Here is a 12,417-nt window from a genome sequence, read left to right as displayed (position 1 = left end):
TCTGCCTGACGGATTCGACTGGCTCTAGCCAAATCTATTCTGCTCATCCTGCTTCCCTGCATGTCTTCTCCTTGGGCTGTCACTTGTTTGTACTCGACTTACTAAGTCTAGTAGAAGGATCCATGCTTCCAGAATTTCTCACTCAAGCGCGCACAGAGGTGTGCCGGTAGTATAGCATGTATGCGTTGGGGCTGCATGCGGTTGCCTCATCCACTTCGAGCACAAAGCCGTCGTCGCACAGGTACCAGGAGTTGCCGCACTTGACATATGCCACATAGTGTCCTCCCTGCGCACCAGCAGCCTTACCTGTAAAGTCTGACAGGTGCTCAACACCTATTAATATTATTTTATTATTGCACGCTTTTCCTGCCAAGAGGCAAGGTGCGTCCTGCAGACAAGCTGCATTGCCACAATCCTACTCCTTGTTGGACTCGCCAGATCCAAGCAAGAACCAATCAACCGTTGGCACGGTGCTCAGTATTTGTACCGCCCCCCGCCAGCCGGGGCCTACGCATTTGCCTGCCCAAAATACCCAAGTTGCAGCGAGTTTCCCTTGCATATTTCCCTTCCGATGCCACCAAAACAAAGGCATCGTGGTTAGTGTCTTGACAGCTGACAGCTGCAGCAGATGCAAAGGAGATAGCCTAGTTGGCCTGGGATGAAAAGCCACACCTATGGCACACACTTGTACTGCGTTTTGCTTCGACATGGGCGTGCAAGCTGCAAGCTGAAGTCACTGCCAGCAGCAATACACTGACCCAGCCAAATCCCTGCAACCCCACAGTAAACCCAGAAAGGAGCAGAAAGTAATTGCAGCGCACCTGCAGGTTGCCACGGTGGCACACAACAGCGTACAGCTCATAGATGACGCCGACTTCATCGGAGTCATTAGAGAGGCCGTTCTTGCGCCGCTCTGGCGGCCTCTTGACTGTGAACCGCTTCTGCAGCACAGTCGAGGACAGGTACGGGCGAACGTCCAGGTGTGCTGAGAAGAGTAGGGGCGTATTCAGCTTTTTGCCCACGCCCTGCACCACAGCACGGCCTCTTTGAAGAGTCAAACAAATCAATGACAGAAACACCCCTGTACGCACAGTACTGCTCCTACACGCAGACAAGTATGCTTTAAGGTGTCACTTCAACAGGAACACAAGGGAAGGAGACAAGACTATAGGTACACCGTCATGGAAGGCTGTTTCAGTGCAACAATCGCACCATGTGCTCGAAGCGCTTGACATGCAGGCAAAGCACGGGTGGCAGCCGCCGGATTGACATCTGCTTGACCGCGCGCTGCTGCAGCCGGCACCGCTCACACGTCCACCTTTCCCCCGGCCCAAGGCTCTCCGGCCGCACAAAGCGGTGCAAGCAGCCCACCAGGCTCGCCGCCCCGTACTGCGCCGTTACGGGGCCCGGGCCCCCCGGCACCGCGGCCCCGTACACCCCGGTGGGGGCGGAAGTCCCCCCGGCGTTGGACGCGGCGGCGGCCGCTGCCGCAGACTCTAAGGCCGCGCCGCTGCGCGGCGCAGCGGCAGCTGGCTCCGGGCTACCGGCTGCGGCTGCGGCGCTGTCGGCGGTGACTGAGCGGTGAGTCAGCAAGTAGGGACCGGCGGGTGCCAGGGCGGCGACGGCTGCGGGAGCCGGGGCCGGGCTGCGCGGCGTGACCGGCAGCGGGAGGCTGCCGCGTGTCGGGAAGGTGAAGCTGCCGGAGCGGCTGATCCCGCCCTGCACCTCCTCCTCTGCATTTGGCATCCTGCGCCGCATGCACAACTCTCCTTAAGTACACCGCCCCCAGAAAAGGCAAGCACGGTATGGGAGGGCAGAAAGATGCACAACTGTGGTTTCCTTTTGAAGGATTGGAGTGCTTTCGTGCAGCACCGTGCCGGCTCAACGAGGACTGCTCATCAGGATCAAAGCCAACAGAAACAGATAGCTGAAGGGGGAAAAGAGCGCTTCAGATGAGACTTAGGGTGGTCACAGCCAAAAGATCATTAGTGAATTAGTCGCACCTCTTCAAGGGAGCTAAGGCGGGCAGAGCCAGGTCAGCGACAGGTGGCGGGGGCTCGTCTAGTGCGGCGAGGTTGCCTGCAGAGCGCAGCGCCTTGTTGCGCAGGCACGCCTTCTTCAGCTGCGGCTTCAAACAAGTCGCGCACTTCATGCAGCGCGTCGGCCGCTGCTTCTTGCCCGTGCCCCCCGATCGCGGCCGCGCCGGCTGCAGCCACCAGACAAGCAAACATTTGCGGAGTGCGAATTCTTGCTTAACCTTGTGTGCACGGGCAATAGAGGTGGCTGTGGTCAAGCAGTCCTTGAGAGGTATCCTGGGAAAGAAGAGGCTAAGATAGCAATTGCAGCAAAACAAGTGCACCCCAAGGAGATGCCAGGTTCAGACTGTCTCCATTACAGCACTTCCTGCAGATGGCAAGGCTAGCAAGGCTCATTTCAGAGGCCGCCAGGCAATGCAAACAATCACAGCACTGCAGATAATGCCCAGAAGTGCAACATTGTTGCGGGTAGGAAGGACAGGACAACGCACAGCTGGAGCTGGGGCAGACGGCGGCCGCTGGGTGGAGGAGGGGAGTGGGGCAGAGGTGGGGCGCCAGAATTGGCCGCCGTCCATTGCATTATCGCCCCCTGGAGCAGGGGAGGTGAGAACCTCATCCCGTAACCCGGCCTGTGAGTCGCCCATGATGCCACTGCTGGCGCCCTCAGAGCTCAGTGCGCCTGTCACCGTAAAGTCCAGTCAGCACTCAGTACAAACGTGGCACAGCCATGGACTGAAAGGAGCATGCGTGGTGTAGTGAAAGCAGGTACTTGGAAGGCATGATAGGAAAGCGCACAGGAGGCACGCAAGTATGTCTTTTCCTGCGTTCCCTGCTTGTGAACAGCTACAACTACTTCTCTGGCACGGCATTGTTTTTTTCATTGGACTGACCCAATTCCCTAAGTACACTTATATGTAAAAATGATGCCAGCTTAGCCTGCACAATATGAAGGCACTTGAAAGAGTAGGCAGCACTGCAGACACGCCTGGCTAAGAGTAAGCCATGGCCCAAATCAGGTGCTATTGCAAACAAAGTAGCCGATTTGATCAAGCCAGCCCTGTCTTGGGTCTTAGGCACCAGGTCATACAGGCTGGCTCAACTGCAAGGGCACTTGGGTGCCAATCTGAGCCCAGGAAGGATTCAGTTCTTCCTCTGGTGGTGCTTGCGGGTGCATTTGCATTTGCATTTGCACATGCCTTCCTTGTCTGGTTCTCTTGCTGAGCTTGTGAGTTGGCCTTTTACGGGTAGGGGCAGACTCCCCGGACGGATTGCAGAGAAAAGACCACTCTGTGAAATTGTGCCAATAGTCAAACAACCTTTACCTCTGGCAGTGCTTGCAGGAGGGGCCGATGCTTCATGCGCGCTGCTGTGGTAGCCGTCACCTTCTGTGCTGCCGCGCCGGGCGGTGCCGCCGCTGCCGCCCGCCTCCAGAAGGGGCGATGTTGTCCCCTGGGGGCTCGGCTCCCTTGTGTACGATCTGCAGATGAACATGTACACCTTGTCAACAAGCAGCACTGTCTGACTGATTGTGGGTTCAAGGTGTCGGCACGCAAGTGCTCAGACGAAGACTGCTTAAGCAGTATTATGAAAGAGTGATGCAGCATTGCAGCGCAGCGAGTGGCAAAGGTGAGAGGAGAGGGCTGCTTAGCAAATGGGCATCATGCAGCAGTTAGACGCCAATCTCACGGAACAGGGGCATTTGCAAAGACGGGGTTCATGTGCAGGAGGCAGTGGGGAAGTGAGGGGTGGTGACTCACCCAACGATGTCCAATGACTCGCTGCTGTCGTCCCTGCCTGCAACGGCGTACCCTGCGCCGGGCGCCGCGCTGGCCGCCTCGCCGACGGCGGATGTCGCCGTCGTGTCCGGCGACGCGCGGTCGTCAGGCAGCTGCGAGGCAGCTGCTGCGGAAGCCGCCGCGATCGCGGCCGCGGCCGGGCTGGCCCCGGCCGGCGCAGCCGTCTCGCCGGAGGTGCCGACCGACGGATCGGCGCCGGCAACGCTGGCCGCGCGCTTCTGCGCAGCCGCCACCGCCATCGCCGCCGCGCCGGAGAGCCGCCGCTGCGCATTCGCCTGCCTATGTGCATCGCATATGGCCCACTCAATACAGCGCTAATGTGCTTTCTGCCCTTATAGCAAGGGCGGGAAGTAGCATCCTATATTTCAAACCCACAATTTACAGGTCCTCACTCCTCAACAAGCATCTGATACCTATATTCCCCCACCTACAAGGACACGTCTTCAGCAACTTCTGCCTCGTCAAATTATGCATTAATGCCCAAAATACACCACAATGCAGAGTCTCCATTGCTGCCTGCTACTGTCCTCTGGGCTCAATTCGTGTAGACAAGCCCTGAGACAGGACAAGGCAACTTGTGCGCCTTTGTGCATGAGCCCTGGTAACTTCACAATGGTATCTACGTGTTAGTCCTGCTTCAGTCTTGTCCCTGGGTGGCACGGGCAGTATCCAAAAAGGTGGTAAAGGTGCGAGTGCGTACTTGTGCATGGGCCCCGGCGGTCGCAGCAGGGGCGCGGGTGGCAGCGGGGGAGGCTTGATGTCTAGGGAGATGTCGAGGAAAGGGTCAAGTGCTGTGGAGGTGTGACCGCACGCACAGCACATGACGTCCGATTGCAACAGGCCCCCGAAGATGCGCTGCAGCGCGCTCTCGGCCTCTTCTGCGCCTGATAAAGCATATGTACCCAACACAGTCATCAGCTGTTCAGAAGATCTCAAAGGGCTGCACCAACCTGGACGGTCACCAATGCAGTATCCGCGGATAGGCCCCCACCGGGGGAAGGCCTTCCTCCTGACCGCCCAATGCTCCGAGGATCAGGGCGTAATGTACGAGAATTGACACACCGAGTCCCACGAAGTTTCTTCGGTTGTACACATTCTGCGGTGACCGCCCTGGTGGTCTCTTTTCAGGAGCTTCGGTGAGCGTTTCAGGCCAGCAAAATCCCTGGTGATGCATGCCTACCCTGCAGAGGAACATGCAGTTCAACTGGGCAGCGCACCTGAGCCGCCAGAGGAGGAAGCCCGCTCATTTGAGGCAGTGCGGTCGTCTGCTCAGGGCTTGGCCTCTTCTTGGTTGGGGAACGGAGACAAGAAGCTGGGCAGGCTGCAGCTGTCGAGGTCAGAGGTCAGGTCCAGAAAATCTGTGACCGGCACCTGCCAGCCGGCGCTGCCCGCCTCCTGCTTCACCGGCCTGGGAGCCTCCAGAGCGCCTGCACGCAAGAAGCACTTTGACTAGTACAAGCATTTCCTTCATGCACACATTTGACGCCAGGAAGGATGCAAGACACACAAGGCAGCGCGAGCGCCAAGAAATGAGGAAAGGCTGCCTGGCATTACATGCAACGCGTGCATACATACAAGATTTTAACTTGCCATGCATGACATCTGCTTGTCACAACTCTCGGTGTGTGCATGCTTTGCATGGGGAACTGTTGTGTGATGCGAGCTTCGATTCTTGAGCTTGTCGCGGTCAAGAAAGGCACATAAGCCGATGGCAACCCAAACTGCCAGCATACCATCAGTTGCCGGCCTGACAGCAGCGCATGATGCAGCCATTCTGTGCACATATCGGAGTGCTTCTTCTTCGCCACATATGCACAGAGACTGCATGGTGTGCATGTTGTGCTTGAAAATGTACACTGCTCCTGGCCCAGCAGTATGGGGCACATGTGCCTTGCATGATTAAATCGATGTCAGAATTCCACACGTTTGACGCTCCGCAGTCGCGACATGATGCCGTGACACATCATCATTCTGTAGATTTCAGGCAGAGCTGGTATCAGGACATCGGGGGCCCACCTGTCTGGCGCTCTGCAGGTGCGGCAGCGGAGGCAGCCGCAGCTGTCGGCTCGTTGTTTGAAACGCTGGGCAGGCGAGAATGTGAGAGTCCGGAGAGCGTGAAGAGGTAGAATTCGTGTGCGTCCTGCTGCTGGTAGCCTGCCAGGTGGTGGTCCGCGTGGCACCACCACGCGTACAGGAACGCCGCCGGACTGAAGGGCGAGCTCGCACCCGAATAGGCTGCAGAAAAGAGCTCATCCTGCCGTGCACCCCAGGCTTGCACTCAGAATCTCCCCCCGTCTCAGAAATAGAAAAGCCACACGCTTTTCCTGCCGGAAGCAAGGTGCGTCTGCAGACAAGCTGCAATAAAGGCTGCCAAGATTCCCACCCCTTGATGATGGACTCGCCAGAAATCCAAGCATGACCCTTGGGCATCTCAGAAATTGTTCAACAAATTGGGTTTATCAAACAAAACAGCAAACATATCAAAGCAAACACACAACTTGTACGCCAACAAGAACAGATCTTTCTCAATGGAGTGCTCGTTGCACAAACATTTTTTTTTTGCTAGCAGTGAGCACCCATGAGTCACGGCCTGCATGCGCTCACCATTTGGCAGGCTTGCACCTCATGGCGCTCATCGCTAACAAAGGCCAATAGCCCCTCTTACAAGCAGGTCACTGTTCTAGAATTCCAGGAAAGCACCAAGAGCATAGCATATCATGCGGCAGTGCAAGCCTTACTTGCTGATCCAACACTACAGCATGCGCTGCCAGGCCGGGCCAGAGGGGCACGTACATCTCAGTTTCCAAGAAAACGGAGACCACCTGGTCCCTATGTCATGTAGCGCCGACAGAAACACAGCAACACTTCAGGACTGCGCACCTGTAGAAGTTGCCCATGTGGCCGGCCTTGACAACGTCGGCCTTTGCATCGCGCGCTTCGCGGATGCGCTCGGCGGCTAGCCACTTCTGGTCCTCCTCCAGCTTCTTCTTGTATGCGGCCGTGACAAATTTGTCCTTGTCGCCAAACAGGTGATCCTCCGCAGCGCGCTCCTTCAGCAGCCTGGCAGAAATTCACAACAGATGGTCAGGGACTACTGATACAAATTACAATTACAATTACAATTACAATTACAATTACAATTACAATTACAATTACAATTACAGTTACAAGTACAAGTACAAGTATCAGCATCTAGGATCCCAGAGACAAGGTACGTCTGCAGACAAGTTGCATTCGAAGGCTGGCGAATTCCACCCTTTGGTGGACTCGCCAGATCCAAGCAAGACCCAATCAACCTTGGGAATGGTGCTCACTATTTTTACCTCCCCTCGCCAGACGGGTCAGGAATGAGGCAACCAATACATCGGAAAACAGGTGCAAAGAAATTCGTGATTAGAAGATGGATTCAGCATAGAGTGCCTGCCACGCAGGGTGCCAGCGTTGCTGCTCGTGCTTCCTTGTCAGAAATGAGAGTGCTGATAACCGGCAGCAGGGAGCTGCCTGTCAGACAATCGCACTTACTGCTGGCCAGGAGCAACAGCAACAAGCATGGTAAGCTGAATCTTCTCAGAGTCATCTACACAGACATCTTGTGCAGTCCAAAGATGGATATTTTGATGCATGTGACCTGCCACGGCTGCCGGCAGGCAAGCTGATCATGCTCTCCCGAACACAAGGAGGAGCTTGGGATGAATGGTCCGGTAACCATGGCCTTCCAGTCTATGGCATGTCCCAAAATTGAATAAGGGGACGCACGTGCGCTCGTAAATGATGTCCTGCTCCCTCTCGCGCTCCTTGGCCTTATCCAGGAGGCCCTCAATGTAGCGCGACTTGCGCGCCAGCTTCTCCTGCTGCCGCGGCTGCACCCTGGCTTCCTGTATGCTGTCATAGACGCCGTCGTAGTCGAAAACTGATGCGTCCTCTGCAAGTGCTGCTGCATGCATCTGTGTCACCTGCGTGCAGAGCAAGAGTCCATGTGTGAGCAGGTGTTCCAGAGACCTGGCTCTCGGGGTGAAGTCTTGTACGCTTGTCCTCTAAAATTGAACAGCATACATCCCTGTTTCAGGACTTCTACCGAGTTCCAGTATCGAGAAAGAGGAGCTGTGCAGAATCTGGCTTTGAAGAAGCTAGTTATCGCAGCTAGACCATTGAAGCGTGCGGCCGACGCTCACCTTCTTGTCATTCAGCATTTGCTCTGCATGTCTGGCGATGTCCTGTCCGATGGCACCATCGTCATCATCATCCCCAAAGACGTTGATGGGCTTCTGCAAAGCAGGTTTGGGTTTTGGTTTTGCACCAGGCTGCAGCCCGTACTTTACGCCCTTGAGGCCTGTCAATTTCCTTGCAATTTCCCAAATTATAAATCTTAAAGAAGGCTGCCTGTCTGCTTAGAAGCTTCTACAAAATATTTCTAATAGACGGGATTTTGTCAGTTGCGTCAAGTATTCGTGCTTTCCAATGCAGTGCAGTCCACTTCCAGTGGGCACGATTCGAAAGTATCGACGCTTGGTGTTAAAAAATTCCTGGCTTTCTTCCTCTAGCTTCCTGGTCTGGACTCATCTTGGACTTTCGTCGCACGTGCCGAGCTTCTGCCATCACGTTTTCCTTGCATTTGGCAGTCAGCTTGTCCAATAGTCGAAATGTGTGTTTCAGAACGCAGTGTTGGTGTGTGCATTGTCATTTCTGTTGCTGCTTTCGTGTTGAATAGCCAGCACGTCCAAACAGCCCTCAAGAGAGGCCTCCCTGCTAGTAGCCTACAGGGTGCTCCACACCAGCTCCACATCATGATGATACACTTTACTTCCGCGCTCACGAGCCCACCATTACTTAATCCATCAAAAGCACTGCCAAGAATGCCCTCGCACACAGCAGCGGCTGCAATTGCGTGCGAGAGAGTGCTCAGCAGGCTGTCACTGAACTTAGTGGAAATGCACTGGAAATGACTGCAGTCCCTAAACCCTAAGATGAACAGTTGCGAACATTCTCTTACAGAGCAAATCACTCTCCACAACTAGCCATTCAATTGTGCATGAGAGCACACTGCTCGCTGCAACCTCTACAACACACGAGTTGGGCGCTGCATGCATCATGCAGGCTGCCATCATGCTCTGCCAGATCCGTTGGCCACGAATAGCTAGTGAGACTCATCTCAGCAAAGATGCATGCGTATCCACATCAGGGGACCTCGTCGTCTTTTATTCCAGCAAGCGCTGCAGTTGCACTCCAACACCGGTGTAGTCCAAATCGCGCGCAGCTTGTAGGGCTTCCGTCCAGGCAGGTCGAGAGGCCCAGGCAGTGTGTTGCCACCATGACACAATGTCTCCCAACTGATGCTTGGGCAGCTTCTCCAGCTCCACCTGCATGTCTGGGTGCGTCACGCAGAAGGCAGTGCACACAAGCGACTCGAGATCATCTGCAGGCGTGGCACGGACACTGGGATGTTGTCCAGGCTGCAGCAGCTGCTCCAGGATGACCTGCTCCAGGATGGCCTTCGATGCGTAGTGCACGGTACCCTCAAACGGCGCTTGCTGCAGCCCCACGCGTGTGGCACTGCCCCAGTCAATTGGCCAGAGCACCGATGCAGTTGTGTCAGTCATCAAGTTGCTGAGGCGCACATCTCTGTTGACAAAGCCCAGGTTGTGCGCCTCCTGTGAGCCAACAGAAGGAAAGCATCGCAAAGCGTTTTGGATCCGCAAGTAGAGCAACACTGCGACAGGTGCAATACAATGTGTGCAAGCCTCAAGGTGCTGAGACTTTCCACAACCACATGAGGACAAGATGATCCACACTGCAGCATGTTTGCAAACACACACCTTGAAGGTAGAGACCAGGGCAGGGACGGCAAGGTGGAGACGGCCACGCCAGATGGCAGCCAATGTTAGCGGCTGCAGGACAGGCGTCGAGACGATAGCGCCCTTGACAAGGGTGTCAAATGCCAGGGATGGCACACCTATCAAGCCCCTCAGAGCGAGCAGCATCTCCAGCTCATGGTCCAAGGTTCTCGCCAGCGGCACCTTGATTGCCACCTACAGGAAGCAATAGAGTGGGCAGTCACCTGCCTGTACGATCAATGCTGCCAATTATTTAACCACAAAACTATTGTGCCGGCACTCCATGCATGACAGCAAAGCTCACCTCGTCGCCATTGGAGGTTGTCCCTTGAAAGACGTGGCTGGTCGCTCCATGACCAAGGAATCCTGTGATCTTCAGTGAGGGGCCCAGGTCTGGCAGCTGCACTCGCAATGACGCCGGCGTGCAGCTAAGCAGCTGCAAGAGAATGGACTTGACATCTGCGAGCTGAGTGCTCATGGCCACCTCCAGCTGGCCATTTGCAGGCAGGCTCACACGCATCAGGGTTATGCGCTGCAAGTCTGTCAATGCCACGTACACTGTGTTGCGCAGACTGCTGGGTAGCTGCTGCAGGAAGGTCCGGCCATATGTGACAGCCTGGCCAACGTTCTTTTCGTTGTCATAGGCGCCGTCTTGCCGCTTCAGATCAAGGATTGCCGCTGTGGTGAGGGGGCACACAGGTTTGCCGCGCAATTTCATGACAGTGTCAGGCTTTAGGTCATTGCCACACACGGACGGTGCCGTGTGGACATCATGGAATTCGAAGCTCATGCTGGATGGGGCGCTATTCAGCAGCCTGCAGAACTTGCTCTGCAGCCCCTGCTCTCCTGCCTCAAGCAAGTGGCTTTCTGGAGCTGCAACCTCGTCCCACAGAGGGTCATTCCAGGTTAAACTCGCTGCTAGGGGGGGCAGCGGCAGCTCCACCCGTGCCTGCTTCTTCACATGCTCCCCAACCTCTCGCAACGTGGTTGTAGTCAAGGGAGGAGGTGTGCCGATCAAGGCCAACAGCTCTGCCTTGAAGTCATCATTGCCTGCAAGGAGGATCAGTCAGCTGAGTAAGTCTGGTGGCAGCCTTGTTCATGCAGCAATAAAATTTGCGCAACGACTGCCAGTACTCGGCTCAGTCAGGTCTTAGGGGAAGCCGTTGCCCCTAAACCCCTATCCTACTACCAGCCCAGAGTGCAAGTCTACTAAAGCAGATGGCATTTGTGCTGGAAGGTCACGTCTGTGCCAGGATGGCCTTATCCCAGACAAACTTGTGGTCAAAACAACAGGGGTCATACCAACACGGTGTGCCAAGACGCTGTGACGAAACATACCTGCACTGCGCAGAGATTGTGCTTGGTCCCTTTTTGACTTGGCTTGTTGAAGTCTAGCTTGCGCTGCAATGGGACGTCCAACCAATTCAAAGGCTTCTGCTTGATCTTCCAAGGCCTTCGCCTCTGTCTCTAGGGGGTCCACCATCGCCATCTGAAGTGCTTCCAAGTCAGGTCAACTACAGATAGTGTTCGGCATGTTCAAGCCTTCGACGCGCCATTGGCCAGCTAGCCTTAGCTGCCCTGGGGGATATTGCTCAGTTTGATCACCTCTAGAGAAATTTCGTGGAATCATTTTTGACGTCCAGTGACCTCCAACCCTAGGCCTATAGCTATAGACCCTTGGCGTCCAAGCCCTACGCCTACCCAGCTGAGCGAGCAATACTTTCCCTTTCTGTGCCAATGCAACTGACAGACTAAAGATATATATAACATCAAAGTGCCTAAGATTGCCTACTAGCAAGCTGTACGTCTGCATCTCGTACTGATAATCACCTGTTTAATTACTGTTTGGGCAACATCCGGTTTACTAGCCAGCACAATAATCCCTCGTGAAAGGCCTCGGACTTTTCAATTCAGAAGTTTAGGTTAAAAACCAATATCTAAAGGTTTCTTTGTAGGTCGCACAACCATGGTGCGAAAGACTCTAGCGGAAGACCTCGAAGAGTGGCGACTACTGCGCCCACTAGAGGTAGTCTGATGGAGAATGCTCCAGATCACTGTTACAATGGAGACCAAATGTTGCATCAATGATGAATACCATCTGGTGTTTCACCTTGCCTCCACCCTGGTGTCTGGTGTTCTTGCTCTCAGTGTAATTCATTGCGTGTCTTGAACTACGGCTTTCCTGTGCACAGAGCATGATCCTGAAGCGGGGATTTTTGGTGAGGAGGCTGTGGTGGAAGAGACGGATGATGAGCTCAAAATTGGGCACCACAGGTGAGGTGATACGTCGAACTGCCTACTTTTGAGGCGGCGAAGCAGGCATAGACATTCAGGATCTGATATGATCCTGTAAATGGCGGAAAATTAGCGTTCACATGTGTGCAGGCCAAGGAAGGGAGAGAAGGGGCTGCCGCTTAGGGGAGGCATAGACTTGGATGACCCAGAGTATGAAGGAAGAAGGGTCAGCCGAGACGCCGTCTTTGGTGATGAATCCGAGGACGCCATTTCAGAAGACGAGTGAGTCTTCCCTTCCCATGCTGCTGGCCAGGGCCCACGTTCTGGGCCATCTGTTGAGTGAGAAATTCCACCAAGTAGTTGCTGCTCGGATCTTCGGGACATCGCCCTCATTGATTGATGCTGGCAGGACTGGGATGGGCGTGGATGAGGTAGTAGAATTGATCCACTGCACATTTTGTAGGGACGTGGAGGCAGGTTCTGAGGAGTATGAGGGGCAGCTGGGGGACGAGCAGGGGG

General features: G+C 55.1%; 3 protein-coding genes across 3 annotated transcripts; all 3 read right to left on the bottom strand.

Annotated features, from left to right (window-relative positions):
* Nucleotides 1-142: 142 nt before the first annotated feature.
* Nucleotides 143-5,079, bottom strand: COCSUDRAFT_58843 (hypothetical protein; the record flags this gene model as incomplete). Its single annotated transcript, XM_005650790.1, has 9 exons — nt 143-286; nt 822-1,025; nt 1,213-1,747; nt 2,004-2,206; nt 2,528-2,715; nt 3,359-3,513; nt 3,794-4,107; nt 4,493-4,716; nt 5,013-5,079. 9 exons carry the CDS (start codon nt 5,077-5,079, stop codon nt 143-145), a joined length of 2,034 nt encoding a protein of 677 aa, XP_005650847.1.
* Nucleotides 5,080-5,101: 22 nt separating this feature from the next.
* Nucleotides 5,102-8,428, bottom strand: COCSUDRAFT_58842 (hypothetical protein; the record flags this gene model as incomplete). Its single annotated transcript, XM_005650789.1, has 7 exons — nt 5,102-5,259; nt 5,849-6,086; nt 6,571-6,661; nt 6,713-6,892; nt 7,589-7,785; nt 8,005-8,097; nt 8,411-8,428. 7 exons carry the CDS (start codon nt 8,426-8,428, stop codon nt 5,102-5,104), a joined length of 975 nt encoding a protein of 324 aa, XP_005650846.1.
* A 599-nt stretch (nt 8,429-9,027) lies between these two features.
* COCSUDRAFT_58841 (hypothetical protein) lies at nt 9,028-10,999 on the bottom strand (the record flags this gene model as incomplete). Its single annotated transcript, XM_005650788.1, has 4 exons — nt 9,028-9,480; nt 9,646-9,858; nt 9,968-10,713; nt 10,993-10,999. The coding sequence occupies 4 exons, from the start codon at nt 10,997-10,999 to the stop codon at nt 9,028-9,030; spliced, it is 1,419 nt and encodes a 472-aa protein (XP_005650845.1).
* Nucleotides 11,000-12,417: the final 1,418 nt, after the last annotated feature.

Source organism: Coccomyxa subellipsoidea (genome assembly GCF_000258705.1).
Source record: "Coccomyxa subellipsoidea C-169, whole genome shotgun sequence".
Taxonomy (NCBI): Eukaryota; Viridiplantae; Chlorophyta; class Trebouxiophyceae; family Coccomyxaceae; genus Coccomyxa; species Coccomyxa subellipsoidea.
The sequence above is the reverse complement of the archived record's forward strand: the minus strand, read 5'-3'. Positions and strand labels throughout refer to the sequence as shown.